At 40.0% G+C, this 15,772-nt stretch overlaps 4 protein-coding genes across 5 annotated transcripts; 1 reads left to right on the top strand and 3 right to left on the bottom strand.

The window, feature by feature from the left end:
- Nucleotides 1-231: 231 nt before the first annotated feature.
- Nucleotides 232-2,505, bottom strand: LOC129585315 (uncharacterized). 2 transcript variants are annotated; one of them, XM_055477955.1, is made up of 4 exons: nucleotides 2,006-2,505; nucleotides 1,747-1,859; nucleotides 906-1,570; nucleotides 232-796 (listed from the first exon to the last, which is right to left on the bottom strand). In XM_055477955.1, the coding sequence occupies exons 3-4, from the start codon at nucleotides 1,525-1,527 to the stop codon at nucleotides 744-746; spliced, it is 675 nt and encodes a 224-aa protein (XP_055333930.1). In that variant the 5' UTR covers nucleotides 1,528-1,570; nucleotides 1,747-1,859; nucleotides 2,006-2,505; the 3' UTR covers nucleotides 232-743. The 2 variants fall into 2 exon arrangements, with proteins under 2 accessions (XP_055333930.1, XP_055333929.1); XM_055477954.1 differs by having other exon boundaries at nucleotides 1,754-1,859.
- A 261-nt stretch (nucleotides 2,506-2,766) lies between these two features.
- On the top strand, nucleotides 2,767-7,783 carry LOC129585134 (methylcrotonoyl-CoA carboxylase beta chain, mitochondrial-like). The gene is made up of 15 exons (XM_055477708.1): nucleotides 2,767-2,983; nucleotides 3,126-3,269; nucleotides 3,338-3,404; nucleotides 3,518-3,602; nucleotides 3,941-4,042; nucleotides 4,549-4,676; nucleotides 4,752-4,880; nucleotides 5,504-5,766; nucleotides 5,825-5,920; nucleotides 5,992-6,064; nucleotides 6,300-6,376; nucleotides 6,551-6,617; nucleotides 6,681-6,837; nucleotides 7,114-7,228; nucleotides 7,315-7,783. Exons 2-15 carry the CDS (start codon nucleotides 3,135-3,137, stop codon nucleotides 7,516-7,518), a joined length of 1,698 nt encoding a protein of 565 aa, XP_055333683.1. The 5' UTR covers nucleotides 2,767-2,983; nucleotides 3,126-3,134; the 3' UTR covers nucleotides 7,519-7,783.
- Nucleotides 7,731-12,018, bottom strand: LOC129585135 (uncharacterized). The gene is made up of 9 exons (XM_055477709.1): nucleotides 11,707-12,018; nucleotides 10,013-10,094; nucleotides 9,805-9,826; nucleotides 9,687-9,708; nucleotides 9,358-9,434; nucleotides 9,170-9,252; nucleotides 8,739-8,940; nucleotides 8,302-8,386; nucleotides 7,731-8,218 (listed from the first exon to the last, which is right to left on the bottom strand). The coding sequence occupies exons 1-9, from the start codon at nucleotides 11,827-11,829 to the stop codon at nucleotides 7,889-7,891; spliced, it is 1,026 nt and encodes a 341-aa protein (XP_055333684.1). The 5' UTR covers nucleotides 11,830-12,018; the 3' UTR covers nucleotides 7,731-7,888.
- A 259-nt stretch (nucleotides 12,019-12,277) lies between these two features.
- LOC129585319 (uncharacterized) lies at nucleotides 12,278-15,637 on the bottom strand. Its single transcript, XM_055477959.1, has 9 exons — nucleotides 15,412-15,637; nucleotides 14,667-14,748; nucleotides 14,526-14,547; nucleotides 14,405-14,426; nucleotides 14,171-14,247; nucleotides 13,999-14,081; nucleotides 13,606-13,807; nucleotides 13,445-13,529; nucleotides 12,278-12,826 (listed from the first exon to the last, which is right to left on the bottom strand). The coding sequence occupies exons 1-9, from the start codon at nucleotides 15,535-15,537 to the stop codon at nucleotides 12,473-12,475; spliced, it is 1,053 nt and encodes a 350-aa protein (XP_055333934.1). The 5' UTR covers nucleotides 15,538-15,637; the 3' UTR covers nucleotides 12,278-12,472.
- Nucleotides 15,638-15,772: the final 135 nt, after the last annotated feature.

The following is a 15,772-nucleotide window of genomic DNA, read 5'->3' as shown; positions in this document are numbered from 1 at the left end:
TGGCCGCGTGGCCCCGTGCAGAGAGCCTTGCCGCGCGGTTTCCGTTCCAGCTGACTGGCAGACAACTACCCGAGTATGTAGCAGTGATGTCCCGTTTACAATTTTTCATGTCCCGACCGCACTTTCCCGATCAAAAACTTTCCCGCACCCGCTCCCGCACCCGAGCGCTCGGACAGTCCCGCACCACGCTCCGACTCCCGATTTTCAATAAAATAATTTTTTTAACCATGTTATTGTTACAGCCTTTTTTGTTAAAATGTTTCAAGTATGCCATACGTTTGGAAAGTTATTATTTTTTCAACCTGCATCGTAAATCTTACTTTTAAGAAATTTCACCCTTAGCTTGAAATTATAGTATCGCCGTACATTTTATTATCACCGTCAACTATTCAGCTTTCTCTTACCACCACATTTAAATCACCATCTAACCGCCGCGTATCAATACTACAAAACTGTAATCTCTCGAAATGCTCATCCGAAGTTTTTAATCTCCTGTTACTGAGCAAAATTCCCGCAACACTAAACATCTGTTCGACGTCAGCGGTCGTTGCTGGAGCGCATAAAACTTGTTTGGCAAGAATTTTCAAACGTGGCAAGCAGGCCGCTTCAGCACTTTTCCAGAATTCCAGGGGGTTCGTCCCTATCCACGAAGAGGCAATATACATCTCTAGTTCAGTTTCGCACGTTGCAGCTTTGTCACTTCCGCTGTCCTGTTGCATCGACAAACGGCCGCTCAAGCTACTTTATCCTCTGTATAAAAAGTTCAGGAAATCCGGACCGACAAAACTATTCCTGCCTAAACATAAATAAATAATCAATATGCGGAAAGAATAAACGAATGATTCAGTAAAATTCAAACACGACTTAATACTTAATTAGTTTAACTGTGATTCTTTTTCACTTACTTTCTTTAAACTGCACGTCTTGACTGCAGCCAACTTCTTGCATCATACCCAGCATGAGCGCCTTGGTTTTGATAACCATCTCAGCAGATTTTTCAGGTCCAAAGCTATTACACCACAGAAGCTTATATTTGGGATCCAAAAAAGCAGCGGCAAGGTACAGGTTGTCTTTTTCCACAGCACCAAATCTTTCGTCTAGTTGTTTCAGCAAGCCTTTCATAAAATCTTGCAATAACACGAAGTCTATATTCTTTTGGCATGTTTTGATATGCCTGCGAAGTCCACATAAAATAGGAATAACGTCTCCAATTACAGGATAGTCGGCCGTCTGCAGAATCTTAAACGATGCACTGAAAACTTCCATAAGATTTACAAACGCTTGCAATACAAGGCGGTGCGCAGGTTTCAAAATATTTTTCTGAGAGAGTCCACATCTTTCCCAATCAAATTCCGCCGCCCGCTTGGCCATTAAAAAGTTCGAGTTCCATCTGGTCTGATTGCGGCTGACAAAGGTTTTCTTGAACGCTTCCTCCAGAATGGTTGTCTCCGACTGCGAATGCTTAACACGGTTAACGATCCCAGCAAGACCTTCAATAACTTGGTTGATAACCTGCGCATCTGCCATTGCGCTACCAATGGCCAAAGATAAGGTGCGGCGCGCACCGGACCTATACGAAAAACAAAATGATTACAAATCAAAATTAAAAAAATCACAAATAAACTATGCGGCAGTACGCGCGAGGACAAATACAACAAACGAGTATATAGAAAAACTAAACTTTTTGCGTAAATACTAAATACGAAAGATGAATAATACACAAGAAATCACTATAACACAAAACACACCGTACGGTTCAACTTTTTGTATCACGAATTCGGTCATGGCTGCTCCTTGGATAGCTTAGTTTGCGAGATCTCGTTATCTTTGACTTTCTTGGCAATAAACTCCGTATAGTCCTGCAAAGCACGAAAATGCCATTGAGTAATGAAATAATAGTGCCAACGCGACGGCAAGCTATAATATACCGTCTAGTTTCTAGATTGCATTTGTCCTACATACTCTGTATCAGCTGATATACAGAAATGCATAATAAAAACCGTACCTTCGTCTTCGAATGATGCCGCGTAACATGTTTTTTGAACGCGTCAAAGCTATCCGCTCCTCCATTCACCAGCCTCTTTGCATCCGATTCAGCACACAGTTTACACGTCGCGGAGTACTTTTTCCAGCTTCTCGCCTGTCCTTTAGCACATTCAGTCTTGCATTCAGGGTTAACGAAGAATGCCTCATAGTATTCTTTTGCGGAAACCTTTGCAGCAGAGGAATTATTCGGCGCTTGGGGAGATTCCGGGGCAGTCGGAGAACTCGGAGAAGAAGCGGTGGTTTCGGGTTCTTGGCCGTCGTCATCATCGTCAATAACAATAGATTGCTGTATGGCTTTTCAATCATCAAGATTCAAGAAGTCTAACATAATGAGAACACACTCACCACAGTAACCCAGCCTTGCTTTAGAGCAATAAAAGAACAATCTTCAGTCCCTTAGAAATGGAATTAAAATTAACTAACTCTAAACTCCCGATAAATCATAACACGTTTGATCTCCACTTTACAGTTTACGGTCTCTAGCCAAACAGTTAAAAACAGATGGTTGGCAGTAAAATTGAATTTTCGTTAATTCCAGTGCCAAGGCACGAGACAAAGCGCAATACTGGAAGTGTGAAAGTTACGGTACTGAAAGTGTACTGCAGTCTGCAGCCGCCAGCCAGCGGCAATGGGATTACAACAGCTACTGGAATGCGGAGCAGTGGAATTAGTTACAGCAAGTTACTGCTACATGCTACGGTGGCTTGCTTACAAAATAATTTTTAAATTTCTAATTTGCAAATAATTTAATTTTTCACCATTCAAATAAATCCCGAGTTTTTCCGAGCAGCGGGCGGGCGTACTTATCAAGCTTTAATCCCGACCGCACCCGATCCGAGCAGAAAATCTCCCGCACCGCTTTCCGAGCAAAAGCGGGTGCGGGGTGCGGGAAATTCCCGTGATTTACCGAGCCCGTGAAAAAAACGGGACATCACTGGTATGTAGGTATCTGTACTCGTACAAGTTGACAGACACAAATAGAAAAACTTTTTCTTTCGTGCTTTTGGTTTTGATTTGATTAGGCTTCCGTTAACCAAACTCGAAGTTCTTGTTGAATTCTTGTGCATTCATCCCTTCAGCTCTCGAAAATGTCACATCGGATCCGTTTGCTAACGTATCGCACTCTGGTGAGTGCAAAATGCCAGCAACGTTGTTATCATGGAATGAGCAGCAAATTTGCTCGCATCGGATCAGCTGTTGACAGCCAGTCCGAGGATTTCCAGGTGCGTTGTGCACTTCTGACTTCTCTTCATTTTTAACGGAAAAGATGGCATGTTCGGCTTGATTGCAGAATAACTCCGAGCGGATGCAGAAGTTGGTGACACAGCTACGAGGCACTGTGGACCAGATCGTCAGAGGTACGCCAATCAATGACTGCGTTTCACCTTTTGAACGCTTTTCTTTCGAAATTCGCATTGGAAACGCTAGAGATTCGCAGTTAGGCTCTCATAGTTTGTGCCATTCATCGCAGGTACGGATGAAAAAAGCATACAGAGGCACACGTCCAAGGGGAAGCTGTTGGTTCGCGAAAGGATCTCTGCGTTGCTAGACCCTGGGTGAGTTCCCGTATGGCACGGCGACTGTTGCTAAAAAAAAAATTAAAAAATTCCGGTATTTTTTGATTAAGAGATATTTCTGCTTTTTGTTTGCTCCTGTTGTTATCAGCATCTTATACGAATTTTTAAGGATAATTTTACTAATTCAAAAATTAAATTACTTTTGATTTTAATCAAAAATAATTTTACATTTTGATTGAAATGTTTTTATGGGATACGTATGAAAAACTTACTTATTCTTCCGATTAGCGTTATGGTATACATAGTAGCCTATGTGTTTGCTTTTACTCTTTTATTTTAATGATTGCTGTGTTGAATTTGCTTTCTTTGTTCGACAGGTCGCCGTTTCTTGAATTTTCTCAGTTAGCTGGCTACAAATTATACGGGAAAGAAGACGTTCCAGCTGGAGGAATAATTACCGGGATCGGGCGTGTCTCAGGGTAACTTGGTTATTTTCCTGTTTATCGAGGGTGGATGGTAACGTAAATTATTTCTGTTAAATTTTAAATGCTTTATGCACTTGACAGCATGAGCGGTGTGATTGGAGTCTAATTTTTTATAAAACCACTTTTCTCGCATCTGTGCGGCCCCAGACAGATTACTTGTGGACCTGTGGTGTTTGTTTGTTGTCACCCTATTACAGCTAGGGTAGTGCGATTGTAGTGGAAGGGCTTTGAGGAATTGTCTTTGGTGGTGTTTGATTGTGATTTCGAGCATCCGTTAATTTTGGGAAGCTGGGGAAGCATTTTAACATACTCGTATTTCATTTTCAAACCATGCTTGAAAATCAGGTTTTTTTATAAGGTAATGGTTTCCGATGTTTTTGGATTTTGCAAAATATGCAGGTATCTCTTGACAATGTAATACATCAGTGCGCACCTCTGTGCTTAAACGTTACAGTTATTTCCAGATTTTTTGTTGTGACATCGCTTGTGTTTAACTACAGTACGGAATGCATGATTGTCGGGAACGATGCCACCGTCAAGGCCGGGACATATTATCCGATAACCGTCAAAAAGCACCTTCGCGCTCAGGAAATTGCCCTGCAAAATCGCTTGCCATGCATTTATCTGGGTAATAGGCCTTGCTGCTTTTTGGAATTTATCAGCATTGTTGAGCTATCACTGCGAATATACTCAGTCATTATAGTTGACTCGGGTGGTGCCAATTTGCCACGACAAGCCGACATATTTGCCGACAAAGAACATTTCGGACGGATATTCTTCAATCAGGCCAACATGTCATCGCAGGGAATTCCGCAGGTCGCTGTTGTGATGGGTAGGTGGTGAATTTAGTTAGTGTATTATCCATTAAACTGAAAGCGGCGCCAGATTTAGTCACAGCTGTTAAAAGCTCAGTTGACACTGCTTCTGTAAAAGAGCGGCAGCTGCTGAAAATTGTCGTCGAAATACCCATACATGTGTTAGGCTTTTGTTAAAAAAATTTTCCCAAGCAAATTAACCGTGGAATGCATATATTGGAGCGCTATGTTTTAATCGTGCGATACCTAATGTTCAAATTGTAATCACCCTGCACTACGTTTCTGATCTAAGATTTTGTGCCACTCAGAGACGTGCAGCACTTTATCATAGAACAATCATTTGTGTTTCTGAATTATTTAGGAGGTCATCGTCATCAGGTACTTAGTTTTCTGTACTGTCAGATGACAGCAAGGCAAATAGCAAATTAAAGACTGTTAGGTTTTAAAAACCAGAATGCGGGTGTAGTATTTAGCGCTTGAATAAGATACGAAGCATACTTTCTCGTTTCGAAACCGCGTACTGGCAGATGCTGGTTATATTCTGCCCGGTTTCCCTTTGTTTTACGTTTTCTTTGTTCAAATTAACACGCAACAGTGATGCATAAAATCCAGCGGCACAGAAATTGTGCTTTTTGGTTAGGTTCATGTACCGCTGGCGGTGCGTACGTTCCCGCCATGGCCGACGAGAGCATCATTGTCCGGCAACAGGGCACGATCTTCCTGGGCGGTCCACCCCTGGTCAAAGCCGCCACCGGGGAAGACGTCACGGCGGAGGAGTTGGGTGGTGCTGATCTGCATTGTTCGCGCTCCGGTGTGGCGGATCATTACGCGCAGGACGACCTGCACGCGCTGCATCTGGCCAGGCGGGTGGTGGCCAATCTCAACATTCGCAAAACCGTATCGGTGCGTTCACTCTTACTGCGTTTGTAACAACGTGTCGCTAATGCTGGAAAACTTGCAGATGGCGACAGAACGACCGGAGGAACCGCTTCTGCCGATTGATGATCTTTACGGGATCGTTGGCGAGGATTTAAAAAAGACTTACGATATTCGCGAAGTACGATTGTTTTTGCTGCTATACCGGCATAATTAGCTTTGTAATGAATTTTGTGCTTGGGTTATTCTCAGGTTATTGCCAGGATAGTAGATGGCAGTCGGTTTGATGAATTTAAAGCGAAGTTCGGGGAAACGCTCGTTACCGGTACGAGAACTACACTGATTTTGTCGGTTTTATGTTGACCGGAAGTGGCTTGATTAGATTATTCAAGGCCAGCACAATTAAATGGGTTTTTTTTTTAAATTTAGTAATTCCGCTTATTTCAAACGTGCACCGGGGTTTGCGGGCTGCACAGCTGTAAAGAGAAACTTGCCTGAGCTTGCGCAAGAGATAAATTACTTATTTTGCTGTAATGTTACATAAGGTTTTTCCTTTGTAGGCTTTGCCAAGCTATATGGATACCCAGTGGGTATTATCGCCAATAACGGAGTGCTGTTTTCAGAATCCGCGTTAAAAGTACGTACTCCTGTTCGTTATGAATTATACGTTTCAGTACGCATACCGTAGAGTATGGGCAATTGGGCATAGCATATCTTCGTTGTCAGTGCCCTTAAATGCAGTGATTCTATGGATGTTACCGAATGGTGACATGTGAAATGCAATTAAGTTACTTTTTTTCTGCGTTTTTAGGGCGCTCATTTTATTGAACTATGCTGCCAGCGGGGAATCCCCTTGATCTTTCTCCAGAATATTACCGGTACGAACGATACTTTAAATCCTTTAGCACAACCAAACTGAGAATCGAGTGCTGACATTATAGGTTTCATGGTGGGTCGGGAAGCCGAAGCCGGTGGCATTGCCAAGAACGGTGCCAAGATGGTGACGGCTGTAGCGTGCGCCCAAGTGCCTAAGTTCACCGTCTTGGTGGGTGGATCGTATGGAGCTGGAAACTACGGCATGTGCGGTCGCGCTTACAGGTGCGGAACTTAAGGGTGTATCTTATTGTAAAAGAACTTAAGATCTTATTGTAAAAGTGTGTTGAGTTTTTTTTTTAATTGCTGTACAGAGTGCGTCACGATTTTGTGGTCTTTTGTTGCACGGTAATCTTTTATGAAGTTTATTTATGTCTTTTTTGAGGTTATTCACTTTACAGTCTGTCTAGTCTTTTCTGACTTTTTTAGATGACGCCAAGCGGTAATTAATTGCCTTCATTTTGTTTTTATTGTTTTTAACAAAATTTTGGGATTTTTTAGTCCGCGATTTCTGTACATGTGGCCGAACGCGCGTATTTCCGTTATGGGCGGAGAACAAGCCGCCGGTGTACTCGCACAGGTCACGAGGGATCAGCGTGCCCGGGAAAATAAACAAGTGAGGAAAATGCGACATTTTGCATTTAACATTTATTATTATTAATTTTTATCCTTTAAGATTTTACCAATTTTTACGATTTATAGTTCACAAAGGAGGAAGAGTTCGCGTTGAAGGACCCGGTAGTCAAGCGGTACGAGGAGGAAGGCAGTCCGTACTTTAGCAGCGCCCGATTATGGGATGATGGTGTCATTGATCCGCTGGATACGCGGAAAGTGTTGGGACTGAGTTTAAGCGCCTCACTGAATGCACCAATACCGCCGACAAAGTTTGGAGTTTTTAGAATGTAGACTTGGGTGAATGCACTTGTTTATTGTTTTATTTTAAAAATTAGTTTCAACGTTAGATCTGAGAGATTATTGGGATGTTGGAAGCGACAGTGACCTACTTTCGTCAGTGGAAATAAATTACAAATTATTTATGGTAGAGCAAAAGAAAACTCTAATCTTTATGGCAGTTGGCTCGCAAATGTCCAGTACGATCTTTCATGTTGGCATAGCTTATGTTTATTAGCATTTTTATCCTTGTAGCAATAACAAACAAAAATATCAACTTTTTCAGTTTTTTTGCTATACATTTTTATTTATTAGACGGCATACCGTGCTTTTAGCACTTACAGTTAGCAAAGTGTTATTACGAACTCTCCAGTAAGCCATTGCGCTACGACAAATACCGTATTTCTTGTCGCAAAACGATATTTCTTCCGTCATTCTCCAAGTGATCGCCGAGGTGCCCATGATCTCGCAGCTCCATCGGTATCCCACTCCGTCTCTTGTACCGCATACTGCCAATATCATCCACTTTTCTACCCGGCAGTTGGGTAATATTTATACTGCTGGTTTCGTGTGTCGAGCGGGAAAGTAGCTGATTAGATGCATAGGAGACCGGTTTCGGAATAGGAGTACTGTGGCTAGCGGCATAGAATGTACTGCGACCATCCGGGAGGGTGATTATCGGTGGTGACACCGCCGTTGCGGCTCCGTATCCCAACTAAGCCCCCAACACGAATTTTTTCTTGAGATTTGAAAAGTCTAATTTATTGTATTTGCAACTGGGAAGAATAATATACGTACGCGACAACACTGAACCCAGTCAATTTGCCAATCCAATCCGACAGGGCTGATCTTTTTGGCGATTCCCGTCATAACATAATCGGTTCTACAGGCATAAAACACAGATTATCAAAAATACAAATAAAATACCGAAATAAAACAAACCAATGCAGGGAATACACATTAGCAGTAGTTTTGCGTACAATATTAAATAACTGATACGTAAAATTTTTTGCTTGCTTACACACAACAGGTACTCGTACTAATTACTCTCTGCAGGCACAGAGCACCAATTATCGGTTATGAGTATTTTAACTGATACGCACAATTGTAATCAACATTTTGTATTCAATTTTCAAAGTTTATTTTTAAATTTCGTTGTAATTTTATAGAGCAAGAAAGGACATATTTTACGACGCCGTTTAAAACCAAATCGATCAATAAAGTACTTTACCTACCCGCAAGACACAATAAAGTTGGATTGACTATCGTAATACTCCCAATTGGGGTCGTGTGTCGGAACATAGTAGCAGGAAACGTAGTCAATGTAGTAACCTTTCGGTGTTTTGCAGCATTTGTACGGTTGCTGGAAATCATTGTTGATGCTCACTGTTGAGCCGATCCGCCCGACCCAAAACTGATATTCGTTATCCCAAATTGCTGTAAAAATTATGGTGTGATGAAAAGGGAAATTATCGCGACGAGCAGCAAAATCCCTTGATAAGTAATATTACAGATACAATATGTACTCGCCCAGACAAATGCGGTATGCGCGTCATTTCAACTTGAAGCTGGTACTTCTACTTATGGTGCGTACTCGTAAGTGCTGGCAATTAATTTCTTAACCCAGTAATTTTTAACGGATAAATACGTTACGCTAGTGCCGCACCTGTCATGAATGTGTTAATGGTCAGTGAGATATTTTGCCGATCGAAGCAGAAGAACTGGAAACGGTAATCCCGGTATATACAACTAGAAAAACAGTTCGCATCACTGTACAACTAGAAATTTCCCAAGCAAACGGATGAGAAATAAGACATGTTAATCGCTAACTGCATTTTAATTCATGGTTATTACCTGGGGTAGTAAGGATATTTCCCTTCCGACGGCGGTTTGTAAGGGAACATGAACCGACACCAAATGGCATATATTTTCTGTTGCAGTAAAACAATTATCCGTAAATTAATACGAGTATTTCAAATTAGATAGCCGAGTTGCCCGAGCGGCGGGTATGAAGAGATACAAGCGTAAATTGCGTAATTATTATTCCGTAATATTATGTATTAACATGACATATTGTGGTGCAGTAAAAACTATGTACTGTCCCGTTAGTGCAGCACTACGATACGTACATCTATAACATAATTAAAAAAATTTCTAGAATACACAGCTCTTCAATAACGTACCTGAAAATCATCGACAAAATCCCTAAATCAAGTGACACGCGCTTATGATTAGTTGATCATGATTATTATGATGAAGCCGCAGTTGCTGTTTTTAAAGCGGAGAAGTATGCAAGCTTACTGAATTCCGACTACTGCTTCGCCTAAAACAGAAATCATGATTTAGTAGTTGACTTAATACACCTACAATTTTTTGCAGCATTGAATCAGATAACTGGTAAACTGATATGACGGTAGAACAGAAAAAGCAAGTTTCATAATAAATATAACAGTAACCGAAATTTCAAAATGGTTTGTTTTTTATGGTGTTCTTCGATTTAAATTCGCACCATCCAGACACTCCACATTCCATTTCCGGTGAAGGGACAATGAACCGCCCTCGTAACGCCAGGTAGTAATTATGTTGTCACCCTACATAAACGGCAATTCCAGAGTAAGTAGCTAGCCAAAGTGCTGATGCGTACCGTACGTCTGTACATATATTTGCCGGCAGTCTGAAAATTAATCGTACACAAAGAAAAAGGCAGTATTTTGGGTAGGTAGTTACCTAATACTCATAATCGTCCTCATACTCATAATCCTACTCATATTCAATAAGATATACTCATAATGCATATCATTATCATAATTCATAATCATACTTCGCTCCTACCGGTCATCATATTTCTGCTCATAATCATAACTCATACCCGTACAGATCCTCATACTAGGGTTGAACTTTTAAACGTTTCAAAGTTTACTCTTCGAGGTAAATCATTTCAAAATTAAACTTGGGCTTCTAGCATCCAAATCCGTTCGAAATGAAAAAAATCTCTTTATTATTTATATTCATATTCATTTATCATCATTATATTCTATTGTATTAAAACGTAAAATTTCGAAAGTCGCAACGTTTTATCCCACTTCTATTCATGAGAGAACATGGAAAGCAGGAAAACAAAAAGGTAGTGAACGGAGAGAATGGTAGGAAGTACATAAGTTATAGAAGTCACCTTCTAATTCTTTATTAAATATCTCACGCGGGTCGTGGTAAAACGATGATTTCGATGAGCTGACCGTTAAACAGCAGTTCGACAACAAGAAAAGCCAATGCTGAAAGCCTGAAACAAAATCTAAAAATGCTGCTATTATGAAGTAATATTCATTAAAGTGGGGCGGTTTTTTCCCCAATAAAGGTATCTCCGAATTTCCAAAAGTAGTAATACTTTCCGTTCTGTGTCCGTCATGTATGGACTGCGGTCGCGGAGCATGACCATTGAGCATCCGCGCTGGACTACTGGGCTTCACCGGCAACGTCGAAGCGATCGACCGACATCCATGCCGGCGATAACGGTTAGTTAAACACTGTATATCATGCACTTCCTGCACAACGCCAAAACTTTTTTTTGTGACAAGAGGAGACTGGGATTTGGTTTTCAATTCGTAGAGGAATGGTAGATTATAGGACACAGGTAGATTGGCACTGGCCGCACTGGGACCGATACTGCGTCGCGATTCCAGAGCCGGCTTAATTCTTGCCATCCAGACTGGGTCTGCCCAATATTTATCCGCGCGCAGCTTGTAATATGTTATTTCGGCATGAATTTATGTCAGCAAAAAGTCGCGCTGAAAACACTAAGCACTGGTACTCGTATGAGTAGTGGTACGGGTATGAGTTATGATTATGAGCAGAAATATGATGACCGGTAGGAGCGAAGTATGATTATGATTATGATGTACATTATGAGTATAACTTACTGATTATGAGTAGGATTTTGTATAAACGTTAGGAGGGTAATACAGATAACATAAGCTAACTGTAAGAAGGAAAAACTATACAAAAAACTAATAATAAAAAAATACTTCTTTGTTGCATGTGAGGTATAAAAATACTATATATATGCATGTGAGCTTTTGATGGTGAATATTAAGAGCCACTTCTATATCTGTTTTCCAACTAAATTAGATACAAATTAATAACGCGTCAGAAATGTAGTTTATTATAATATCATTCGGTTCGGTTACCGATATAAAACTTACTTACACTCCCATAAGGCAGATATGCGAAATAATAACGATTGGTGCCATAATTTCCAGATAGTTGCACAACAATAATGAATAATGCAACAATACTGAATTTTTCGCAGACGCTAACATGTGTGGTCATTCTTGATTCCGAGCAGTGTTAAGGTTGTTGTTTCCAGTGTAGCGATTATTCCTTATTTTAATAACAAGTACTTGTACAATGCACATCAGCAACCTGCAAGCATTTACTACCAGGTTTTAACTAGATTTTCTATGAAACGCAAATACCGATGGCTCTTGTTTTACCGTTCACTACTTGTAGAGAACTGCTGTGTACATTTGCCTTGTAAATATCGCATACATATGCGTATGCGCATTGTGCATGTGTTAGTAGGAAGTTAATCCACAACATAATAACTTCCAAGTGAACTCCTTGCGGGCATTTTTACCTTCTTTTATCTGTCGGTGTAAACTACTATAAAATACTAATCGCTTATACCGGCATTCTTAAATTACACTTGGGTCTACTCTTTCCAGAACCTTGACAAAGTACACGCTTTCAAAAAATTTATTGAAGTTCAAACACTTTTACCGTATGATTATTCAGTCTCGCAACATCTGTTCCAAAAGCCGATTTAACGGTCGCGCATTTCAATGCAATGAACGCATAAAAACTTTTTTCTTTTGAAACAATTAATATGCGCGACTTTATATGCTACATGCAGAATGCATTCATAACAAAAGTCTCGGCACAACAAACGACAAAGTAATTCGCATGATTTTCCTTATCTTATTGTTAAATCCGTTCTAAACATGATCTCCCGCCCATCATGATGACAGTGAGCTGCGGGATCCGGTGGATGACTTCTGCCCAGTAACGCTACGGGAATGGCCTCCCGTTTGTAGCGGATGTCATCGAACTGGCGGAACTTCTTCGATAACACATCACTGGCGTTCATGTAGCTGTCGGCCGCTGTGTCCAGTTGCTGGTCAATGGATAGAGACCGGTGTTGTTGTTGATAGGCGCGCGGCACCGGCGTCGACGGGGCGCCGGTATTGCTGGCCGCGTAGAAGGTGGTACGGCCATCCGGAAGGCGAATGAGTGGCGGAGATACGGCGCTGGGAAAGCCGTAGCCAACCTACGTAGTATAGAATCACGTTCATAATAACGTACGAGTACCAGCATAACATACGTCAATCCTAAATTTGTGCAGTACTTAATTTACTTATAAATTTGTTAGTATATATATTTATGAATGTAAGTACATATATAAATATATGTTATTGCATTATTTAAATAATGCAATAACATATATTTATATAAAAAATGTAAAATTTTACATTAAAATAACGTAATGCAATATTAGATTACACAAAAATTTTAAATTTTAAATAATTTGTTAATTAGAAGCGATTTTATCCTGCAAGGAAATACACACGTTCAGAAATGTATGGTGTTTTACACCGGTGTGTTGTTGCCGAGACGTATGAACCTTGTCAAAATTTAATATCAACGTATGTATTCGTGATAGAATTAGAAACACTGATATAATAATCCATATTTACGAAGCCAGCTTCAAAATTGCGAAATTTACTATTTAAAAAGTTTAAGCGTGCAGGTGCCATTCGTATCTGTACTGACAGAACTATGGAGTATCGTGCGAAAGTACTAACTGCGCAGTACTTCCTCGGTATTAGGCTGAATCAATAAATAATTTAGCACTTAATGTTCCCTTATGAGATTATAGACGTTTTACCCGACAGCACTGGATCCAGTCAATGTACCAGTCTTGGCCGACAGGATGGATTTTTTTGGCAATACCGGTCATAACATATCCGGTACTGTGTCGACATATAAACCCAGAAGGCAAGATTAAAATCTAGTTAGCATAAACAAACGGTCGTCCTGATGATTTACCCGCAGTAAACAACAAAATTGAAGACATTGTCATAGAATTCCCAGTAAGGATCGTGTGTGGAGACGTAGTAGCATGATACATAATCAATGTAGTAACCTTTCGGTACTTTGCAGCATTTGTACGGCTGAAAGTAATCACTAGCAGTACTGCGTGTTGTTCCAATGCGTGCCACCCAGAAAATCCATTCATTGTCCCAGATCCCTGCAATCGGTACAATTATAACGCAGTATTCAAGTACAGTACATTAATAACAAACTTTAAAATAGCACAAAAGAAATTAAAAAACTTGGTTGACACCCGGAAGCGAAATGTCGCTTTCGCCGTCACCTTTTTGAACAGGATACTTCCAGAACTGAACATACATATAGATATGTGTCAGTGCTCCTATTTACCTGTCATAAATGTATTGATGGTAGTTGATGCATTTTGAGTGTCAAAGCAAAAAAACTGGTAACGGTATTCTCGAAACACGCAGCTGCAAAAAAAGTAAAAAGTGTTCGGTTACGACTTTGCACAGAAGTATACATAAAACAATACGATTTGTGCTCCATATGAAATACTTACCTGGGATAATAAGGATACACTCCATTGGATGGAGGCTTATAAGGAAACATAAACCGGCACCATATTGCTGCTATTCTCTGCCAGTAACAAAATTTGTTATGACTGATGGATGCAACGAAACAGCAGTCCAAGCTTCTACAGTTTAAGGTTGGTTACTCCGTTTCGTTTGATTACGCTACGTAAAAAATTGTAGGCTTTATAAAGCAAGCGTTTGATTAACTGTAAATCCCTTACCTGAAAGTCATCTATCTGGTCCCTGCACGAAAAATATCATGGCTTTAATTCAATTAGCCCAAAGTTGGTTACGTTGAGACTTGAGAGTGATCAAAATTTTACTACAATAAGTAATCCTTACGTGATTCCTATCATCGCCTCTCCTACAAAGATAACGGAATATACACGTTGAATATTCAGCCAATTTATCATACTGATATAGATATCATATTAATGTAACTTTTTTCTCTCTGGCTGTTACAGCTCATAAAGCATAAATTACCGTCAAGGCACTCTACGTTCCATTTCCGGTTCGGGAGTGTCGGACCACCGTGCATATGCCATGTAGTAACAATATTATCACCCTGTAGTAAAATTAATGCAAATACGTCACAGTCACAGTATGTGGGAGTGCCTGTTTACGGGCTGGACTACTCGAAAATAAACCAAAGATCAATATCAAAACAAAATAGTGTGCATTTTCTTCATAAGTATTTAATCGCTCGTTGACTCATCTGTGTGAATCCTCGGCATTTCTTGACCTTTTCCTACGTTACAACAGTCTATAAATTGAAACGTACTCGAATGTTGATTAACTTAATTCGAACGTTCCTGCAAAAATTCTATAAATTTAAACATTCTGTTTACGCATTTCATGAGTACGAATCTTATGCAATTTAAGTAAGCAAAAATTTAAGTATTTTATTTTAGCAGAATAGTAGTGCAGCCTTCTCGAATCAGCAGCCTACTACGGTCTGCAATAGGCAATTTTGTTTAACAGAAAGAAGTACAAAACAATAGTAATTAAGAAGACACAAAGAATTTTTGATACGACAATAATTTGGAGACGATAATAATTTTATATTCTGTTTCAGCGGTATGATAAATCCATAGTTAATAATTTATTTTGCAATATGCACATCAACGAGCGCCACTCAGTATAGACAATCGGATAAATCCATAAGTAGTCATATATTGTCGCGGGAGCACGCCTAAACTAGCGAGAACAAAAAAATCCATGTCCATACCGTCGAATAAGGCAAATATGAAAAATAATATCGGTTAGTGGCAGAAACGCATAACAATAAAAAGCAGGTAATTCCACAAAATAACGCAAAATTTGCCCAATGATAATTACTACCCCTGCTTTTCATTTTAAATTAATAAAACAATCGACGACTATAGCTTGTGCGAACAATAAATTACTAAATTGTGCGCAGAACAGATTTTAATGGTACACTTAGGTAGAGATGTCATGCATCGTATTGGCAGAATAATTACAGACTGAATTTCTAATAATTTCCACTAACGCTCATGTCCTAGAGGTAGCAAACAGTCTGTGGTTCCTTAGTTGATTATCAATTAATTGACCTTTGCCAATTGTTCTGA

Source organism: Paramacrobiotus metropolitanus, unplaced genomic scaffold (genome assembly GCF_019649055.1).
Source record: "Paramacrobiotus metropolitanus isolate TYO unplaced genomic scaffold, Prichtersi_v1.0 Parri_scaffold0000016, whole genome shotgun sequence".
NCBI classification, from domain to species: Eukaryota; Metazoa; Tardigrada; class Eutardigrada; order Parachela; family Macrobiotidae; genus Paramacrobiotus; species Paramacrobiotus metropolitanus.
The sequence above is the reverse complement of the archived record's forward strand: the minus strand, read 5'-3'. Positions and strand labels throughout refer to the sequence as shown.

Excerpts from the sequence above, each read along its gene's own strand:
- LOC129585315 (XM_055477954.1), bottom strand. The coding sequence starts at position 1,785 with ATGACCGAATTCGTGATACAAAAAGTTGAACC. Across the intron at positions 1,571-1,753 it reads GTGATACAAAAAGTTGAACC|GTCCGGTGCGCGCCGCACCT; the intron begins GTACGGTGTGTT and ends TTTTTCGTATAG. Across the intron at positions 797-905 it reads AGACGTGCAGTTTAAAGAAA|GCAGGAATAGTTTTGTCGGT; the intron begins GTAAGTGAAAAA and ends ATTTATGTTTAG.
- LOC129585134 (XM_055477708.1), top strand. The coding sequence starts at position 3,135 with ATGTCACATCGGATCCGTTTGCTAACGTATCGCACTCTGGTGAGTGCA. Across the intron at positions 4,043-4,548 it reads GGGATCGGGCGTGTCTCAGG|TACGGAATGCATGATTGTCG; the intron begins GTAACTTGGTTA and ends GTTTAACTACAG. Across the intron at positions 7,229-7,314 it reads GTGCCCGGGAAAATAAACAA|TTCACAAAGGAGGAAGAGTT; the intron begins GTGAGGAAAATG and ends TACGATTTATAG.
- LOC129585135 (XM_055477709.1), bottom strand. The coding sequence starts at position 11,829 with ATGACCACACATGTTAGCGTCTGCGAAAAATTCAGTATTGTTGCATTA. Across the intron at positions 9,709-9,804 it reads GAAGCAGTAGTCGGAATTCA|GGATTTTGTCGATGATTTTC; the intron begins GTAAGCTTGCAT and ends CACTTGATTTAG. Across the intron at positions 9,253-9,357 it reads AAATATCCTTACTACCCCAG|TTGTATATACCGGGATTACC; the intron begins GTAATAACCATG and ends CTGTTTTTCTAG.
- LOC129585319 (XM_055477959.1), bottom strand. The coding sequence starts at position 15,537 with ATGAAAAGCAGGGGTAGTAATTATCATTGGGCAAATTTTGCGTTATTT. Across the intron at positions 14,749-15,411 it reads CATATTTGCCTTATTCGACG|GGTGATAATATTGTTACTAC; the intron begins GTATGGACATGG and ends ATTTTACTACAG. Across the intron at positions 14,248-14,404 it reads ACCAGATAGATGACTTTCAG|AGAATAGCAGCAATATGGTG; the intron begins GTAAGGGATTTA and ends TGTTACTGGCAG.